The sequence below is a fragment of the Lotus japonicus genome, chromosome 1, assembly GCF_012489685.1.
Source record: "Lotus japonicus ecotype B-129 chromosome 1, LjGifu_v1.2".
Lineage (NCBI taxonomy): Eukaryota > Viridiplantae > Streptophyta > Magnoliopsida > Fabales > Fabaceae > Lotus > Lotus japonicus.
The window spans coordinates 67,276,319-67,296,536 of NC_080041.1; the positions used below are offsets into that span (position 1 = coordinate 67,276,319).

At 36.8% G+C, this 20,218-nt stretch overlaps 1 protein-coding gene, 1 long non-coding RNA gene and 1 pseudogene across 2 annotated transcripts; all 3 read left to right on the top strand.

The window, feature by feature from the left end:
• Positions 1 to 2,835: 2,835 nt before the first annotated feature.
• LOC130731983 (uncharacterized) lies at positions 2,836 to 5,033 on the top strand. Its single transcript, XR_009016907.1, has 3 exons — positions 2,836 to 3,120; positions 3,423 to 3,501; positions 3,651 to 5,033. It is a non-coding gene; the product is annotated as an uncharacterized LOC130731983 (long non-coding RNA).
• A 2,191-nt stretch (positions 5,034 to 7,224) lies between these two features.
• On the top strand, positions 7,225 to 13,611 carry LOC130740971 (TMV resistance protein N-like). Its single transcript, XM_057593714.1, has 6 exons — positions 7,225 to 7,900; positions 8,921 to 10,010; positions 10,119 to 10,418; positions 10,521 to 11,922; positions 12,337 to 12,410; positions 12,594 to 13,611. The coding sequence occupies exons 1-6, from the start codon at positions 7,392 to 7,394 to the stop codon at positions 13,386 to 13,388; spliced, it is 4,170 nt and encodes a 1,389-aa protein (XP_057449697.1). The 5' UTR covers positions 7,225 to 7,391; the 3' UTR covers positions 13,389 to 13,611.
• Positions 13,612 to 18,468: 4,857 nt separating this feature from the next.
• LOC130731984 (pathogen-related protein-like) lies at positions 18,469 to 19,978 on the top strand (annotated as a pseudogene).
• Positions 19,979 to 20,218: the final 240 nt, after the last annotated feature.

Consider the following 20,218-nt stretch of genomic DNA (forward strand, 5'->3'; position numbering starts at 1 on the left):
GGTCTCACACTTGTGACTCCAAGCAAAAAGATCCAAATTCTCGCCCAGCAGCTTTGATAATCTCTGTTCCTGGACCTCAGTCAGTCTGGTCCCTATTTTGAGCACTTTCTCGCCAAATTTCAGTTCCTTGGTTTCCTCGATTGGCGTGGGCCTGTTGACTCGCCCTTCGCCCCTTGGATCTAGGTTTTCTTCCGGAGCCTCGACCTCGTTGCATCGGTGTCCTACCGAAGCGCTCCTTTTCCCATACCGATCTACTGCGTTGTAGTAGCACTCCCTTGCAGTCTTCTGGTCCACAACAACTCTCCCAATTCGTCCATTTGGCAAAGGATATTTAACCGCCAAATGTGCCGTCGAGATCACGGCGCACAGTCGGTTTAAGGTGTTTCTGCCAATTATCATGTTGTAAGATCCTTCCATTCCTAGGATTAAGTATCTCACCTTCAACGTCCTAGCGTTCTCTCGCTCGGCAAATGTGGTGTCAAGGTCAAGAACGCCTCTCACCCATACTTGCTCGCCCCCAAATCCCACCAGAGTCCCTGCATAAGGAGTGAGGCCTCCCTCATTCAAACCGAGCCTATCAAACGCTCCGCCGTAAATGATGTCTGTTGAACTCCCCTGATCCAAAAGTACTCGTTGTATATTGAGTCGGTTGACGCGAAGGAGGATTAAAATCGGTTCATCCAGATGCGGCTTTACTCCAAAGAAGTCATCGGATGAAAAGGTAATGTCTGAGTGTGGAAATCCGAAATGAACCTCCGTGACTGCGTTCACCGCCCTGGCGTGACGCTTTCTAGCTGCACTAGTGACTCCTCCTCCTCCAAACCATACAACGATCGTGTTTACTCCTTTAGGTATCAAAGCATTACCGCCCTGTGTTCTAATAGGTTTTCCTACCGCTATCAGCTTTCTCACCTCGCGCTGCAACGTGCGACATTCCTCCGTGACGTGGCCCATGGCCTGGTGATAAGCGCACCATTCACCTCCCGATTTGCCGCTCATTCGCGTCGCTCGCGGTTCCCGGAGATTCTCTGCTTCACACGATTTGTCCAAGCACGCCAGCTTTCCTTTTGGAGACGAATTCCTCCACTCCCGCGAGGACTTCCAATAGCTTTCCCTTTGCAGTGTCCAAGGCTCCGCTGCTGCATTCGCCCTTCGGACCTCCGTGTCCTGCCGCTTCAGGCGACTATTGACGTCACTAATCAGCCACCCCCAATCCTTGCGAGCGTCCACCGGCTGAGATGATGGCGGTCCTTCTCCTGAAGGTTCCATCAAGGAGACTGAGGACTCTGTTTCTTCACTGCGCCGCCTTCCATACGCGCGGCGCGAATCACGCATGTGTTTCATCCTTCTTTTACTTCGTCGACATTGCGCCTCCATCAAGTGTCGCTAGAGAATCAAGAAACCTAAAAGGAATTGCACGGAAAATTGAACTTCTCTCAGCCAAATCACAATCCACGTAGTCCGGGAATCGAAATCTACCGATCCCCACAGACGGCGCCAAATGTTCCATCCATGAACATTGAGATAAAGTATAATACCTAGAGTGTAAGGAATGTGATGTGAGATTCCTAGAGAGAATGAGAGCGTAACCGCTTTAGAGACAGAAAGTAACTGAATTTCAATTTTGTTATTTCTCAAATGAGCTAAGAGTCCTTTACAGTTGGTATTCATCCCCTATCTATAGATGTGGAGTTGGGCTTGGCGCCTTTTAACCCTTCCTAATGGGCCGGTTGGGCCTCTAGGAGGAGGCCCAAGTCCCAGGACCGCTTGTTCCATCCATGAACATTGAGATGAGGTATAGTACCTAGAGTGTAAGGAACGTGATGTGAGATTCCTAGAGAGAATGAGAGCGTAACCGCTTTACAGAGAGAAAGTAACTGAATTTCAATTTTGTTATTTCTCAAATGAGCTAAGAGTCCTTTACAATTGGTATTCATCCCTTATTTATAGATGTTGAATTGGGCTTGGCGCCTTTTAACCATTCCTAATGGGCCGGTTGGGCCTCTGGGAGGAGGCCCAAGTCCCTGGTCTGCTCGTCGCCCTAAGCTGGCGGTCCTACCTAGAGTGTAAGGAACGTGATGTGAGATTCCTAGAGAGAATGAGAGCGTAACCGCTTTACAGAGAGAAAGTAACTGAATTTCAATTTTGTTATTTCTCAAATGAGCTAAGAGTCCTTTACAATTGGTATTCATCCCTTATTTATAGATGTTGAATTGGGCTTGGCGCCTTTTAACCATTCCTAATGGGCCGGTTGGGCCTCTGGGAGGAGGCCCAAGTCCCTGGTCTGCTCGTCGCCCTAAGCTGGCGGTCCTGGGCGAGGGACCCTGGAGTCTCGCCTAGTCCATTCGGTTTGCGTTGGTTCGGATTTCATGATTCTTACTTCTAAATCCAAATCAAACCAACCCGATCTCAATCGGATTGGTTGGGTTTGGATGATCGGATTTAAAATAAAAAAAATTATTTGTAAATATGCATGAAAATTATTCTAAAAACGTGAAAAAATATAAATAAGATAGAAAATCCAACATTTTTAAAGAACGGAACATTCGATAATGACATAGTCCATATAATCTAAATAAAACTATCATCTCTAATACAAATATAAATACGTAATGTAATGATCTGAAATTGTTTGAGCTTAATGTAAAACAATTTTCAATTCATAGGGTTGGTTCGAATTGATCGGTTTTTACATCCCTAAATCCGATAACGAACCGATGGTGATCGGATTCAGTAAAAAAAAATCCGAATCGAACCAATGATCCAATCCAACCCACCATAATGTGTTCGGTTCGAATTGGTTTAATCGGATTCGTAAGCCGGACCATAACCGCTCACACCCCTACCTATGGGTAGGGTGGCAAACCCAAATCCCTTTTTTACCTCTCCAAACTTTTGGTGCCCACACCGCCCCGTCAACCTTTCTAGTGTCCCCGCCTTTTGCCGCGCATTCATCACCTGCTTCCGCAACGACCTTTGCTCTCAACGCCACAATGCCTCCCTACCCCCTCCTCCTCCTCGCAAAGCGCTGACTCCCGCTACCTCACCGGCGAGGAGTGCGGCGCCCGCCACCGTCCCGCTTTCAAGGACAAGTTTCAACAACTCATCAGCGAAGAGCAGGTCTTTCCCCTCCCTCTTCTTCACTTTTACTACCATTTCTGTTGCTTCCTTGTTTCTAAGCACTCAACCAAACGTGAGGATATCCATTGATTGCAGCATGTGGTATATATATTTTTTTACTCTTGAAATAGGAATGATTGGATCATCAAAGAAATGCATGTTTTTATTCTGCAATTTTGGTTCACGTTTGATGTATTTCTATGTGCACATTACTTGTTTGATGAAATGATTATTTGAGTCTATTGGGTTTTAAGTCATGGTACAAGTTCCATTATGCTGAAGAAGCTTGCTTGCTGTCATAGATTTTGATGAGGAAGAAAATGCCACAGATGTGTTGAAGGCCACTTGTGCTGTAGTAAAATCAGTCATTTGGTGGATATGGTAACTCTAATCTCATTAGTCTCTTTCCTTTTGAATATGGAAACAATATATGTTTTAAATCTTATTATTGCGTGCCATGGATTGTGGTGCCTATACTTGTGGTGTCACTTGAGAGGTTAGTGCTGATGTGTGTGGGTTTGCTCCGCCAGGAAATGCCTTTGTCTTTGTTTGTAAAGGAGGTTATAACACTACCTGGATTGCTCTGGTTACAACCAGAACCAGGACTTTGCTCTGCTACCATGTCCACCAGTAAGTGTTCCTTTTATGTTCCTCAGTTTTTTCCTTCCCCTGTTTCCTCTTCCTTTCCTTTTCTATGTATTCTTTGATCTTCCTTATATTTTATATATTTTGACATATATATGTAAAGGAAATGACTAATGCACGACGTGTGTGTATATACAAACATTACATCTTGTGTTTTATTTTTTTTGTTTGATAAGAAGAAAAAGGTGAAAAACTTAGACGCTAGGGTCAGTGTGTTTTTCTACTGATACATGTATCATTCATTAATCATCTGTTGTGTGAATGAGAAGCTGAGAATGTTTGGAGTTCCATTTTGGCTGGTATCATTATTCCACTTCTATAAGGCTTCAAACTTCGATAGATGCGAAACAAAAGTGTAATACTTTATAGTGGTTCTCTCTTTTCCTGGTTGTCTTTCTTTAAATCTTGCTTTGTGATCAACAAAAGCTTTAATATTTTCCCTCAACGGTATAATTCACTCTTGCTGCTGCCATGTTTCTGTTGCCTTTTTCACTCATTCTCTATCAGTTTGTAATATTGTTTTGTACTTTAGTTTCTGTGAAATTTGGTTAACTTGAGCATGAATTTTGTAACTCTATTTTGGGTTGTTTGTCTATTTTGCAAACACCTTTCCAACTTACTGTAACTTTTATTTCCTGGAGAGGATTTTAGTTTTCTTTTTTCTACTCATGGGGCTTAACTTAAGTGGTGCTTCATGTAATGTTTGTCTTTAAGATGTATGTATGTTTGTAATAGCTGGATTTATGTTGAAAGTAGGTATAACTATTAGCAGATTTATGTTAGTCTGTAATTTTGGGTTTTATAATATTTAAATTTCATGGGGCCAAGTTGTGATCATACAGTTTTTGGCTATTCATGTATATGTATGTTTGTAGAGAGCTCGATTATGTTGTCTCTAACTATTTGTGTTGTCTGTAGCTCGATTTATGTATGTATGTTTGTAGAGAGCTCGTTTTCAAGTTGTACATGTAGTTTGTGGCGGTTTTAAACATCCACGAATTGTTTTAAAACCGCTAGTAAATAGAGCCGGGTCAGGCTGATGTCGATAAAATAGCATTGGCCTATACGACTGGCGTTAAAAAAATGCATTGGCGTTGGTCTTCGTACAAAGTAAAAATAGTGTCAAATAAGCATGACTATTGACGCTAAACTTTAGCATTGGTTTAACGTCACCCCAACACTAAGTCAACTCTAAATGATGGTTAGTGTTGACTTTTACTTCACTAGTTTCGGGGCCGTACTCTAAGAACTAATTGTAGTGATTTTTATATCGGTAATAGCGAATTTTCAGTGTATATCATAATTCTGGGGCGTATTTAGCTGGGGACTGGAACGGGCCACACCCACCCCCCGCAAGAATTTTAGTTTATTTATTTATTTTTATGTACAAATTAATATTATTCTTCGTCTTTTTTCATTGTCATCCTCCACAAACTTACAGAATAAATATTTTTTTTTCTGCAATTGATTAGCAACTATCAGAGTTAAATAGAAGATTTAATGTCGAGGCGGCGTAACTTCTTATCTTTAGTTCATATTTAGATCCTAAGGAAAATTTTAAATCATTTGATAATGAGAAAATATGTAAGCTTGTTGAGAGACTTTATGAAGATGATTTTTTTCAAGTTGGAAAATAGGAATTTACCGTTTCGTTATAAGGCATTGTCTTTCAAATGTTCCGAAGATCTTAATTTAGAAAAAAAAAAGTTTAATTTCCGAGTTTTACTAGGAGCTAAGTGAAATAGGAAAAGCAGAAATGATCCCAATTGTTGAGAAATTGATACATCTTGTTTTAACACTTCCTATTTTAACATCTACTGAGTGTCTGCTATGAAAGTTGTTAAGACTCGGTTTCGCAACTAGATCGAATATGACATTCTCATTGTTGATATATTACTTGATAAATATGCAAAGTTTTATTTAAATAATTTTTTTAATTATGTAAAGTATATATAAAGATTTATTGACAAAGTTTTTTTATTTTCTTTCAGCCCCTCCAACATGAAAATCTTTGATCCGCAGCCTAAAATTCATATGAAAAGTACATCAGAATTCATCACAAAATTAGTTATAAAAAATCTGTCACTAATTAGTCATCAACGTAACCAATACGTTATATGTGATGAACACAGTCTCTAAACCAATTGTTGACTATTTTAGCGATCAAATTTTCCCTGTTAGCCATAAAAAATTACAGCGGTAGCTAATTAGTTGTATAGATTGAAAAAACAAGCTACTGAATTTAAGAAAAATAAAAATTGATGCATTTAATTCCTTTTTAATTGGAAAATTGTTATCAAAGTTATCAATTTCAATATAAAATTGTATATCAACTCTAAATACTCAATTTTACATCTAAAGCAGTGACTCAATTTTCTGCACTCCTCATACAAGAAAACATGAAACTGGCAAATCTTTGTCCAAAATTACGCTTCTTTCTCATTCCTTATCGCACCTTTTGATTTGTTAGAGAAAAAAATAAATATTCATGATAATTTATTCATAAATAGTAAAATAACTGTACTAATATGTATTTATATTAATTTTAATTATATATTTAAATTTGGCACATGCATATCTTATTTTATGGTTTAAAGCACATGTATATCTTATATAATATATATTGATAAAATAGTATTTTTTTTTTACATTAGAAAGGTAAACTATAACTCTCCATGATTGATTTTTAGATCTCCTCCTTTCTAACTCATGCTTTTACCACTTGAACTATTATTCAAGGACATTCATTTATTTATTTTTCACACAAACAATTTGAAAAATCCTTTCATTTTTTATTTATTTTTTCTTCCTATTATCTTACTTTGTGCTATTACTTTGTTTGATGTTATTTTCACTTCTCACAAAAAATAATGTGCTAATAAGAAGAGAATGATACCCAATGAGTGCGGTTACAGCGGTATAAAGTGGTTGTTTGAAACCTAAATAAAAAGTTCAATTCCTAAATTACACTTTTTAGTAGACATTTTAACCTTCGTCACACTAGAAAAAAAAAAGAGAATGTTGGTATGAGTAGAAATAAACTGGAAACCAAAGTGGGTATTCGACTATTGGGTATTATGAGTATGGTAAGGTGACTTTTTGCAGTTTCCACTTGTAACTTCCAAGACTGAGCACGCGTTTAAACCTTACGAAATGATGTGCTAGATGACAAAGAAAATTAGTGTTTGATTTGATTGACAATGGTGTAGCATTTGAAAATCGTAATGAATCACCATTAATGAGATACATACCTCAAAATACAACTTTTTCCAAGTCTTTTTCTTTTCACATTTTACTCTAAGATGAAATACATGGAATCACTAGTATTATTTTCTACTACTTGTATTGGATTGAAGTATCCTTATGCTTCATTTCAATTTAATTATAAAAAAAAAATGGAATCACTAGTCTTAACTTCCCGGACTGAGTACACGTTTGACTTTACAAAGTGAGGTAGGAAAGAGATAAGAGCGAATTGTGGTGGAGATGAGGAGATAGAAATATTGTTAACATGTCTGGTCTACCATTACAGTCTCCTCTTGTTTGTCCTGAATCTTCCATATCATACTTCTAAGCAAAATTAGTGTTTGTTTTGATTGTCAATGGTGTAGCATTTGCAAATCATAATGAATCACCAGCAAATAATCAACTTTGCTTCTTCTTCAATGGGGTCTCAATCTCATCCCAAAAAGCATGATGTTTTTCTTAGCTTTCGAGGTGAAGACACACGTGACAACATCACAAGCCATCTTCATGAGGCTCTAATCCAAAAGAAAATTGAAACCTACATAGACTACAGGCTTGAAAAGGGAGATGAGATCTCATCAGCACTCATCAGAGCAATTGAAGAGTCACATGTATCTGTTGTCATCTTCTCAGAAAACTATGCTAACTCCAAGTGGTGCTTGGATGAGATCACTAAGATTATAGAATGCATGAAGGATCATGGACAGGTTGTTATACCTGTGTTCTACAAAGTAGATCCATCACATGTAAGGAAGCAGACAGGGAGCTTCAAAGAAGCGTTTGCAAAACATGAGGTGGATCTGAAGGGTAACAATGAAAAGGTGCAGAAATGGAAATCTGCTCTCACAAAAGCAGCCAATTTGGCTGGGTGGGACTTTCAAACTTACAGGTATCTTCTTCTTAACTCTACACTTTTTTGTTTTTTTTTACTAAATTAAATTGCTCTCACAATTACGACTGTGTCAGGAAGCCTAAAGTTGTCTCCAAGACTGGGGCTAGTAAGGATCGAAATTTAACTGTAAACCATAAACAATCACTTTTTATGCCCAAACAAATGGATCTTGTTTTTCTTTGTCTTTCCTTTTTGTCTTACCTTAAGTCAAAAACTCAGAAGTGTGTGAGTGCCAGAACTCCATAACCATACAAACTTAATAAAATACTTCAATCTTTTGTCTTTTTCTACCAATCTTTTTTGTCTGAATACCAGATTACTATTATTACAACACGACGAGATTCACGCATATAACAACTGAAATCTTAGCTGAAGTTCCAAATACTAAAATAATAAGATCAATTTGTATTAACTATCAATATTAACTCATGAAACATTGATATGGTGTCTGTTTTTAGTCAGAATATAATTTATATGTACTACTATTATATGTTTATAGTAAATCTGTGTCATGTTTTGTCATTTTTAGAATTTGTGGTATGTTTGTGCTTGTCTTGTATTTGTAGTGTTTTTCTTTTTAGATACTTACATATTCTCACTTGCAATTACTCAACAATTCAGAGGGCTGGAGGAATGCTGTGCCTAGTTAAAAACAGAGAAATCAGTTTCTTCTCTTGAGATATTGAATTTATCATTCCCTAACTTTCTTTTGTGTTGTTACTCACTCACACTAGGCTACCAATTTGTTCAGAGATTCTAGTTAATGAATTATCTTTATGTTTGTTCTTTTCACTTCTTTATTAAATTGACGAGTCCAACTCTTCTCAAGTAAGTCATCACAACCATTTATAGTGATTACCTACTCCTACTTTGAAAAGTCAATAAAGCAACTCAATTAATGGATGTGATGACTTACTTTACCCTCTAAAGTGATCCTCTCACTTTAGAGGAGCCAAATACTAGATTGACTTGTGAAACATTCTTTACTGTAACTATTTTAACCCTTTTTTGTGGTAGGACTGAATCTGGATTTATCAAGGACATTGTTGAAGATGTTTTACACAAACTGAATCTCAGATACCCAATTGAATTAAAAGGACTGGTTGGAATTGAGGGTAACTATGTAGAGGTTGAACCCTTATTGAAAATTGGCTCAGGTAAAGTTCGAATGATTGGAATATGGGGCATGGGTGGCATAGGTAAGACAACCTTGGCAATTGCTTTACATGCCAAACTGTCTTCTCAATTTGAAGGTGTTTGCTTTCTCGCAAGTGTAAGGGAACTGTCAGAAAAGTTTGGTCTAGATACCTTACGTAACAAACTTCTTTCTCAACTGTTGGGTGAAGAAAATCTCCATGTTGATGTACCCAAAGTTGAATCCCAATTTGTGGCGAGTAGGCTTAGACGAAAAAAGGTTCTTATTGTCTTGGATGATGTGGCTACATCAGAGCAGTTAGAAGGTCTAATTGGTGAGTACGATTTTTTGGGACCGGGAAGTAGGGTGATCGTAACAACTAGAGATAAGCACATATTTAGCCATGTTGATGAAGTATATGAGGTCAAGGAATTGAACGACACTGACTCTCTTCAGCTTTTCTGCTTGAATGCCTTCAGAGAAAAGCATCCTAAAAATGGATACGAGGAGCTATCAAAAAGTGTAATTTCCTACTGCAAAGGAAATCCTTTGGCTTTAAAAGTTCTGGGTGCACGTCTTCGTTCGAGAAGTACAGAAGCATGGAAAAGTGAAGTGAGAAAGCTCCAAAAGATTCAAGAAGTGAAAATTCACAATGTATTAAAATTAAGTTTTGATGACTTGGATCGCACAGAGCAGTGCATATTTCTAGACATTGCATGTTTCTTAAAAGGAGAATCCAGAGATCATGTAACGAGTCTACTTGAAGCTTGTGATTTCTATGCAACTATTGGGATAGAAGCCCTTTTGGATAAGTCCCTGATAACTATTTCAGTTAAGGATACAGTAGAAATGCATGACTTGATACAAGAAATGGGCCATAATATTGTTGATCAGGAATCTATCAATGATCCTGGGAAACGAAGTCGATTGTGGGATCCTCAGGAAGTATATGATGTGCTGAAATATAATAGGGTTAGTACAAGTTTCAATTACTTTTATTTGAAAATGAATGGTTGTTTATACAATGTAGCTAACTAGTATCGCTTTCATTAACTAATACTACAATTTTTCATTTGTCAGGGAACTGAAGTTGTAGAAGGCATAATTTTAGATGTGTCTATAATAAAGGATCTTCATTTGAGCTATAATTCCTTTACAAAAATGTGCAACATAAGATTTCTCAAATTCCATTCTGATATGCGGAGTGATAGGTGCAATATATACCTTCCTAATGGTCTTGAGTCATTGCCTCACAAATTGAGGTACCTACAATGGCACGGATACCATATGGAGTCTTTGCCATCATCCTTCTCTGCTAAATTCCTTGTAGAGCTTTCCATGCCCAACAGCCACCTAGAAAAGCTTTGGGACGGAGTTCAGGTATGAATTTGTCTATACATTATACTTTGTTTTTAAATTTGTATGCAATAGGAGGGAGTCCTAAGGTTAACATTTCCTTGCGAAATGTCTTTCTTGATACAGGATCTTGTGAATTTAAAAGAAATCGACCTTGCTTTCTCCCAAAACCTTGTTGAGGTCCCAGATTTATCTATGGCCACAAAGCTAGAAGGGCTATCTCTTCTTGAGTGTAAAAGTTTGCGTGAAGTTCATCCATCCATTTTGTGTCTCCACGAGCTTAAATTTCTGGATTTAGGAGGCTGCACAGAGCTTGAAACCCTTCAAACCGAAATTCATTTAAAATCTCTCCATTACCTTCGCCTAAGCAACTGCTCATCCTTGAAGGAATTTTCAGTCTCCTCAAAGGAACTAAAGGAACTGTGGCTAGATGGTACAGTTATCCAAGAACTACCCTCATCAATTTGGCACTGCGAGAAGCTTTCACTTGTTAATCTACAAGGTTGTGATCATATTGACACTTTTGAGAACAATAAGTTACCTTATAATCTGGGAATGGGATCCCTTACACGTCTGGTCCTTTCTGGCTGCAAGCAACTCAAAGCGTCGAACCTATGTTCTATCCTTGATGGTCTACAATCTTTATTATTGTTGGATGTGGAAAACTGTTGCAACTTAGAAGAACTCCCTGACATCATTGGCTTGTTACCATCATTGACATGTTTAAAACTAAGTGGAAGCAGCATTGAGAGCTTGCCTGCAAACATCAAGAACCTCTTGATGCTAGAAGAGCTGTGGTTAGACAACTGCATGAAACTTGTGTCTCTACCGGAGCTTCCGCCATCGCTGCACATGTTAAGCGCCATTAACTGCACATCTCTGGAGACAGACTTCACTGAATTGCGAGTGCTACAACATCCCAGATTTGTTCTCCTCCCTGGTGCCCGAGTTCCGGACTGGTTTACCTATCGTTCTGAAGAGACTTGGATAACTATTCCAAATATTTCTCTATCTGGCTTATGCGGCTTTATTTTCTGCGTCGTTGTTTCTCAGTTGACTACAAATGGTAAAGATAAATATGTTGAGTATAATATCTACAACTATTCCAACAGAATCCATAGCTTTCTGGGCGACCAAAACTTGATTTCAGATCATGTGTTTCTATGGTATCTTGACATCACGAAAGGTGGGGACAATTCTTTTCATAAGAAAATGCCACAAAGTGGAGTGTTTAATCCTTTCAACATATTTAAATTCAGTGTTATTGGTGAAGATGGACAATGGTCAAAGACGAAAGTAAAGGCGTGTGGGGTCTACCCGGTGTCTGCCTTTGAGTTAGAACCCTTCAGTGCACAAGATATTGATGAGTTACAACCTAGAGCCAGTGGAATTGGATGTATAGGTTCTAATCATGACAAAGATAATTACCAGATTGAGAAATTGCAGGAAGAGCACCAAACCACTTCATCATGTACGCAAGATGAAAAAAATGACTTAGATGAAAAATCTCCATGTCACAGTGTCACTGGTATATATGAAACTTCCCTACTCCCTTGTTTTAGAGTTTAGACTCCTTTTTGCTATTGGCTTCGATTTGGTGTAAACCACATGTCTGATTTTATATTTCAATACCAATTATAGATTCATAGTTCCAATTATATTATAAAAAAATTGCCAACTTGGGAAATTCAATTAATACAACTACAGTTGTGGTTATGTTGTTCCTATTCAAAACCGCAATACTTTGACCCTTATTGCATGTGGGAACCGCATTTTAAAACAATAGGCTGGTTATTCTCATATTCTTTTCTAGGCAAGTGTTCTTCTTGTGTATCGTGTAGTTGAAGGCGCTATATTTGGTTTTACCTGATTTTGCTTTAAATATTTTCAGACTAAGAAGAATAGAATTTGGGAGGATTAACTTTTTATTTTGTTTCAACAGAACTCAGCTGTGAGAGAAAACCACAAAGTTCGAAGGATGAGGATTGCTGTAAAAGTTCAATGGCTGAAAATCAAGTAAGTGACTTATCTGTATTATGATTTCTATTCGCCACTTTTGACTGAATTACAAAGTTATTGTACAATGTGTTTTCGTACTTCACATATGTCAAATTAATTTTAAGCATACATGACGAACTTTGCATAATTAACACTCCTTTCTGTCTTAATTGGGAAAATAACACTTAATATATTTATCAGATTATCTGCTTTGACACACCAAGTGCTTCTAACATCAATTCAAGCCAGACTATTAAACTGTCAGAAGAAAAAGACTTGACAGACAATCAGCATCTTGAACCAGATTCTGATCCGTTTGCCGAGCTTGAGAGCATGTTATTTGATAGTTATAAGTTGTCTCCACTGTCCACTCACTCAGTTGTTTCAGAGACTAAAGTCCAGAACCTCCTTGAAAAATTAGAGACGCTTTTGGAAACTTCCCTTGAAGTTATTTCTTTAGATGATGAAGTCAAGCAACAACTACTTCATGTATTGGAGCAACTTGACCTATTTGAAGACCAAATCCCTGTCAAGCTTCAGCCGGTAATTTACAAGTTAAAACATTTCATTGAAGGTGTTGATGTAAAATTTGTGACTGCCCAAAAAACTATCCATGATTATGATCAGCTTGTACAGTCAAGATCTCTTCTGTCAGAACAACTGAGAAGTGCCAAAGCCAGCCAAGAGCACATTAATTCAAAAGTCTCTCAACATAAAATACAATTTGAAGAGATCAATTCTGAGATTTCTGAACTAGAAGAAAAATTAAGGGGTTTGATTGAGACCAGAGACAGGCTGAAGAGAGAAATGGATTGTTGTGATGTTGAAAGTGGGAAATTAAAGGCTCAGGTTGCTCAATGGGTTCCAGATTGCAAGAATATCATCACAGATTTAAAGAAGTATGAGACTTCTTACAAAGTGGCCCTAACTAATAAGAAGATAGTTGAAGATGAATGGGCAGATCTGAAGAAGAACTTTGCAGCCAGTAAGATTTGAATGGTCATCTTATCATTGACATCTTGAAATTTGATCTTAGTAACAGGATCTAGTTTATCATGATTTTGTGTTTTGTCACCTTTCTAGGCAGACAATGAACTTTTTGTTACTCTGATGTTATATTAATTTCCACTGCTATTTGTCAACTTGTTAAGTTCACCCTGAACTATTTGTTTTGACATTCTAGTTTTATTTCTATCTATATTATGAATATCTTTGAACATGTTCTTTTTCTCACATGATGTCACACTGTATCGGTTGGTAGTGAGGTACTCTCAAACTAGTAGGAAACTAACAACAGTAGTGTATTTTACAAGCAGGACAATGACACCTTATAAGTCTGTCTGCACTCTGCGTATATTCGCATATTAGTATAGAGTTTTGATACATTCATACTTTAGTTCCTCTTCTATCTCATTTTCACTTACTTTCTTTTCATATTTCTTTTCTTTTTCTATCATATCACATATCATACTTATTTATCTCTTTTCTCCTACTATCTCACTTAGGTGGAAGTGGATTTGGTTTCTAAAAATAAATTTTACCACTGCCATATGACATACGCAACCTTACAAGTGAAATGATATGGGTTGTTACCGTTAGAAATATAATCATTCATGTGTCATTTACTCAACAACTTAAATTTTTGTGATAATTAGTTCATGACATGGTATCAAAGTCTTTATGATTAATTGGTCTAGAATTCAATCATTGCCACCAACAATTCTTCTAATAAAAAATGTTGAATTTTAGCACATGGTATTGTGTATTGTTTGTTCACGCTCCAAGCAGAAGTGAGTATACATGTTAGAAATATAATCATTCATATGTCATTTACCAATGATTTAAGCTTTTGGATAATTGGTTTATGATGTTACAAAAAAGTACAACCACTACATCAAGAAATTCAGTCAACATAGTTTTTAGATGGAAAAAGTTTTGATGACATAATAAGTGAAGTGTAAATGGAGTGAAGAGAGGAAAGAGATAGGAAGCAAAATAGAGAAAATAAAAGATGTATTGGTGACATAATGAAAAGAGAAAAGATAGATATATAGAAAATTAGGTGGAAAATGATAGGAATATGAATGATGGTAGCAGCTTCATAGCAACTTTTTTTAGATAGACACAAGAGAATAGTCTCACTTCTAACACTCCTACTTGAGAATTCTCTTGAGCATTCCAAATTTTAATCTTAACAATTCAACAATAAATCCAATGTACCTCAGTTCAGTTGCTAGCATTTAGTGACCAATAAATTAACTACTGATAAAATTAATCTCTAAACCCGTGAATAAATTTTGCCTCTTATTTTCAATCACTGTTGGATGATATTTTTAGACTAGTCACTAACTAGTTGTAAATACCGTAAATACTAATGATTTATTACAAAAGATTTGACACATTTAAAATTTCTCTTTGACAGGAAAGTTGTCACCTTTTGAAACAAAAGTTATTAATTCAAAATGAAATTGTATTAGTATTAACTATGAAATAGTCAATTCATTCCCAAAATCTTGAAATTCCAATGTGTGGCAAAAGTTTGCTGTTAGTCCACAAGAACGGGTTGGCACACATCATTTTCTCTGAAGACGACACTGACTCTAACAATTACTTGATGAGCAAGTACCATATTATATATATATTGGTGAGAATGATCAGAATATCAGAGAATAATTATGACCGTTAAATATAATCATAAACAGTTAGATATTATCATAAACAGTTAAGATTAAAATAATTTAATTGTAATGTGATAATCACGTGACCACTTAAATATGTATGATTTTCTAAACAAAAAATCAAATGACCGAATGTTTTAATCTTAACCATTTATGATTAAATCTAACGGTTATACATTCTCATAACATACATCTTATATGTATTCATATCAAATGAAGGGATTTGCAGGGTGAAGGACCAGAGTTCAAATTTTAGCGAAGAACTAATTTACTAACAAATTAACAGCTAACATTTGTCTATAAAAAAAGGCTTAATTGCACATTTGGTCCCCCAACTTTAGCCTTCCTGCGAAAATCGTCCCCAAACTTTAAAATTAGCAAAAAACATCTCTAACGTTTACGCCGGGTTGCAAGATTGGTTTTCCGTCCAATTCCATCCAAAAACTAACGGAATATTCCTCAAAAAATTAATTAAAAAATTTAGTCTATGAAACATTCATCATCTTCATATTAAAAGCCCAGAAATTCATCATCTTCATCCCATTTTTCCTTCAACTTCATATAAATGAGTAAATCAAAGCTTTTTCATCCAAAAATCACTATCCTTATATATCAATAAAAAAATTAACTTGTGATAATTTTAATTAAGTTAATCGAATTTATTAAATTTAAATTTTCCAGCACCAACCCCGAACCCACCATCACCCACCACCTCCCACTCATCTTTCACTTCAATTCATACTTATCAAAGCCCTTAGGGACGAGCAACAGTCCAGCAGACAGAACAACAACAACAAGAACAACAGCTTTCACCTTCATGAAATTGAAATTGCCATCAGATTTATCATGAAGAATCACATGCAGGAATCAACTCGAAGTCTCTAAACACCACCACTAAAAACTAATTACCAGTGGCAAATGAAAATCCACCCAAAAAATCACCAACAAGGCTAAAAAAAATCACCCAACAATATTCATGAGATGAAGCAGAAAATCCACCCTCAACCTCACACAGCTACTCAAACATCATCAGGAAAAAAAGCAAAGAAACAGAGTTAACCCATGGAAACCTATTCAAAAAAAAAAAAAAACCAGATCCCTTCTAAATCGCCACTGCCAAGCACCTCGTCAGATATGTTGCATCGCCTCGCCCTCTCCGGCCTCAAGCTCTGCCACCGGAATGAACCATAGTCACCACGAAACCTCTTTCTGCTCCGCCGTGTCTGATAGCGATGCAAGCACTGCCATCTCTCTCTTGAAACCACCGGAGGAGCTCCATCGTCGCAACTAGATCCACGAGCTCGACGAACTATTTTGTGGATCTCAAAACCCCTAGTGTTGAGAGATTTTTCTACACTAATACTACTTTTAAAATCCTCAAGACTCAATTGCAGTATAGCATAGGGTTTTGTCATATCCGCAGGGAATTGGTAACACTATGCCGTTCAATAGTTTTAGTAACTTAAGTAATGGGGTTTCAGAAGATTTTGAGAGGATTTTTGTAACAAACAGAAAATAAAAACAAAGGAAAACAAAATAGAAAACAATAGGGTAGAGAAACTGTTGGGATTAGATTCCATTGATTAACCTTTCTATATCCTACTGATTCAAATACATATCATGTCTATGCATATGATTCCTCCCACCATTTCTTATCTTACTACCCAGTCCCTCGGCGTGGAAGATTATCAACTCAGCTATATTAACCCTCAATCCCTTGATCGATTAACAATAGTGAGTAGCATTACGCATGGATGTTTGAATAGACTAATGATCTAACCCTATCCCTAGATCTTAGAGTCATTAGATGATTTCTCCTAGTTCAGATTTAAATAGCCAGTTCCCACCATCCTATTAAATCTAAATTCATGTTCTAGGTGATCAATCCAAAACAAGCATGAAGCACAAGAGAAAATCACTAAATCATAAACAAAGGAACATGATAGTATATAAACTGAATCAAATAGAACACATAGAGATTTATCAACTACATCTAACCCCAACAAGAGAAATTAGTTATCCATTTCCATGGATAACTTTACAAACATGGAAAAGAAACGAGAAGAACCGAAGACTCTGCGATGTCTCGCCGTCGAATCCGGCACCCAAGCCTCATCCCCAAGTGCTCCTAGCTTTCTCCCCTGTTTCTAAGGTCTGGAAGTGAAGAGAAATGAAGAAAAGATGCAAAAATTCGAGCTCCCTCTGTTCTGCCATGTTTCTGGCCATTTATAGACTTTAAACCGTCTTAATTTCGCTCGAGCGAGATTCGCGTTCGCTCGAGCAGGTGGCTTTCTTCATGTCTGGGTTTCCTGCGCCGCCATAGCTCGTTTGAGCGAAATACCACCTCGCTTGAGCGAGATCTTCCCTGAAAATTTGGCTTGAGCGAATTTTCTTTGGCTTGAGCGAGTTCTTTGCTCTAAAATGGATTTCTTCACCCTCTTGTTACTTTTCTTCAATGAAATCTTAATGGAAATTCTTTAACATCCATTCCTACATCAAAAATAGGGATTAGAATCTAAATTCAACATAAAAGCTATACTAATTCTAATTATTTACTGAACTACACAGTTGAGGTTGAATTGATATGAAATTCCACACTTTTATCATAGATAAGTGCCTAAAATAATATGTAAAACTAGGTAAATTTGGCACTTATCACCCAGCCATCATCATCCTCAACCCATCACCTCCTCTGCGATCTGGGCAAATGCTTCAAACTTGATCGTCGTTGTTACGTTGGGTGAAGGTTCGAGGGGGAGATTGGAGCCGCCACTGCTATATTTGCATGAACAATCAGAGATCTTCATTAGATATGGATTTTGGAGAGAAGAGGCGTGACGGCGGTGGCAGAGAGGTGCCTCTTCGCCCTTGGAAGGAAACAACGGGTTGAAACCGAAAAAAAAAAAAACCCATAAACTAGGTATATATCTTCGAATCCGAAAAAAGATTTAGAACCCAGATCTTTGAAATGTAATTGTCGGTCAAAATGTTTGAATTATGTATTTGGTTTCATGTATTTTGGGTAATTGAGTTCATTGCATCTGGGTTTTAGGTTGAAGTCTTGAAGAGAGAAGAGGTGAAGAAGGGAGAAAGAAGAGGAAAAAATTAAAGATAATTTTGAAGGTTCTTTGAAGAAGATGAACCTTCATCAATTTCTAGGTTTTTGTTTTATTTTCTTATTTTTTATTAATTTTTATCCCAGAATTCGTTAAATATTGGATGGAATTGAACGGTTGATCATTTTTGCAACCAGGTGTAAACGTTAGGGACTTTTTTGCTAATTTTGAAGTTTGGGGACGATTTTCGCAGGAAGGCCAAAGTTGGGGGACCAAAAGTGCAATTAAGCCCAAAAAAAAAAACATACATCTTATATATATTCAACAGAAGTTCTGTTCATATCATAAACCTTATCTTCCTTCTTTTTTGTAGCCAAAGATGGCATCACCAAGTGTTGAGAAGGACAAGTACCGCACCTATTTGCACGGAGATCAAGAGAAGAACACCAAATGGAGATTTGGTGCCCCACCTAACTATGAGGCTGTGAATAAGTTATTTGAAGAAGGCAGAACCAAGGTCTCTCTTTTTCTCATCTCCCAATATTCTAGTGTATTGAATATGTATGAGAGTGTTCATGTTAGAATTCAATTCAATAATAAACAACACCTTTCATGTGTCAATGACAAATCCAAATGTCTGTTTGGATTTTCGTTGAACTGAATATGAATTCATGTTGAATTCGATGTGGTAAAATCTTGCTTCTCTGATTAATTTTCAACGTGACAAATTCTAGTTTGTCAGTTGACGTTTGCAACCAACTATATGCTTTTCATGGCTGCAGGAATGGCCTCCTGGATCACTTGAAGAGCAGGTGCAGACTTTAGTAAAAAATTGGGAAATGGAATTTTTCCACAAAGTTGATATAAACGATTTCAGATCAATTGATCCTAAGAAATTTACTTTCAGCCTAAATGGTTAGCATGATTTAGTTACCAGCTATTATTGCATCTACAGAATTTTAAAAACCTGTTTTTGAAGTTAACATTTAATCAATCTGAAGAAATCTTGGTTGTTATGATGCAGGGAGAAAGCCTATGAGTTTGGAAGAGATAGGGGAACTTGGTGGAGGCTACATTCCCATGTTGCAAACATTCCTACCTCAAAAACTGACAAAGAAACAAGATATTCATCTCACATAGCTTTTACTACTACTTTACCAAGAGGGTTTGCTTTGGAGATTCTCCAAGTGTATTCTGGACCACCAGTAATTGTCTACAAGTTTAGACACTGGGGCTACATGGAGGGTCCTTTCAAAGGCCACGCTCCAACTGGAGAAAAAATTGAATTCTATGGAATGGCTATTTTCACGGTAAAATAACAACTATGATGATAATTACTATGCATAGCTTAAGTAAATAAGAGGTAAAATTTCCTAAGATACATGTCAAAATATTATCGACCTACCTAAGACTGAGGTGATTTTAATTTTACCTCATATTTAGTTGAGGTGATTTAGACAGTGATTCTTCCTTTCTTCTGCAACAATTTTATGTTTTTGTTATTTTTGGATCGCAGTTGGATGAGGATTCGAAAATCGTGAAGGTGGAGTTCTTTTTTGATGCAAATGAACTGATTGGAGGTCTTCTTAAAGGTCCTGAGTTTGATGGTAGTACTGAAGGTGGTGTTTCAAGTTGTCCTATTCTCAGGAACACTGGGTAGAGCAGCAAATGGAACTTTAAATTTGAACAGAGCATGTAATAATACAAGCAAATAAGGTAGTAATAATACCCCAGTGTAACAAGCTTGGTGAATGCTCAATTAGGAGTTCCTCAGATAAGCTCTTTGGCTAGATCCCAAATTTGTTGGTGTATACATCACGGATTTTAGATAAATTAAGCAAAGAGTTTTATTTTTTACTGAGCATAGGGATACTTAATGGACGACAATCTTGTTAAAGCAGAACACATCCATATTTTGGTAGAGCTAAGAGGTTTCTCCATTTACAATTCTCGAACGGACACCTTGTAAAAAGGAATTAAATATTTACAACTTAAACCAATTACTCGTCTTTTTCAATTACAAAGTTAAAGGGACTTTAGGCCCATGATCAGAATGTAATTATTGCCTGTTAGATTGGTTAGTTGCGGATCA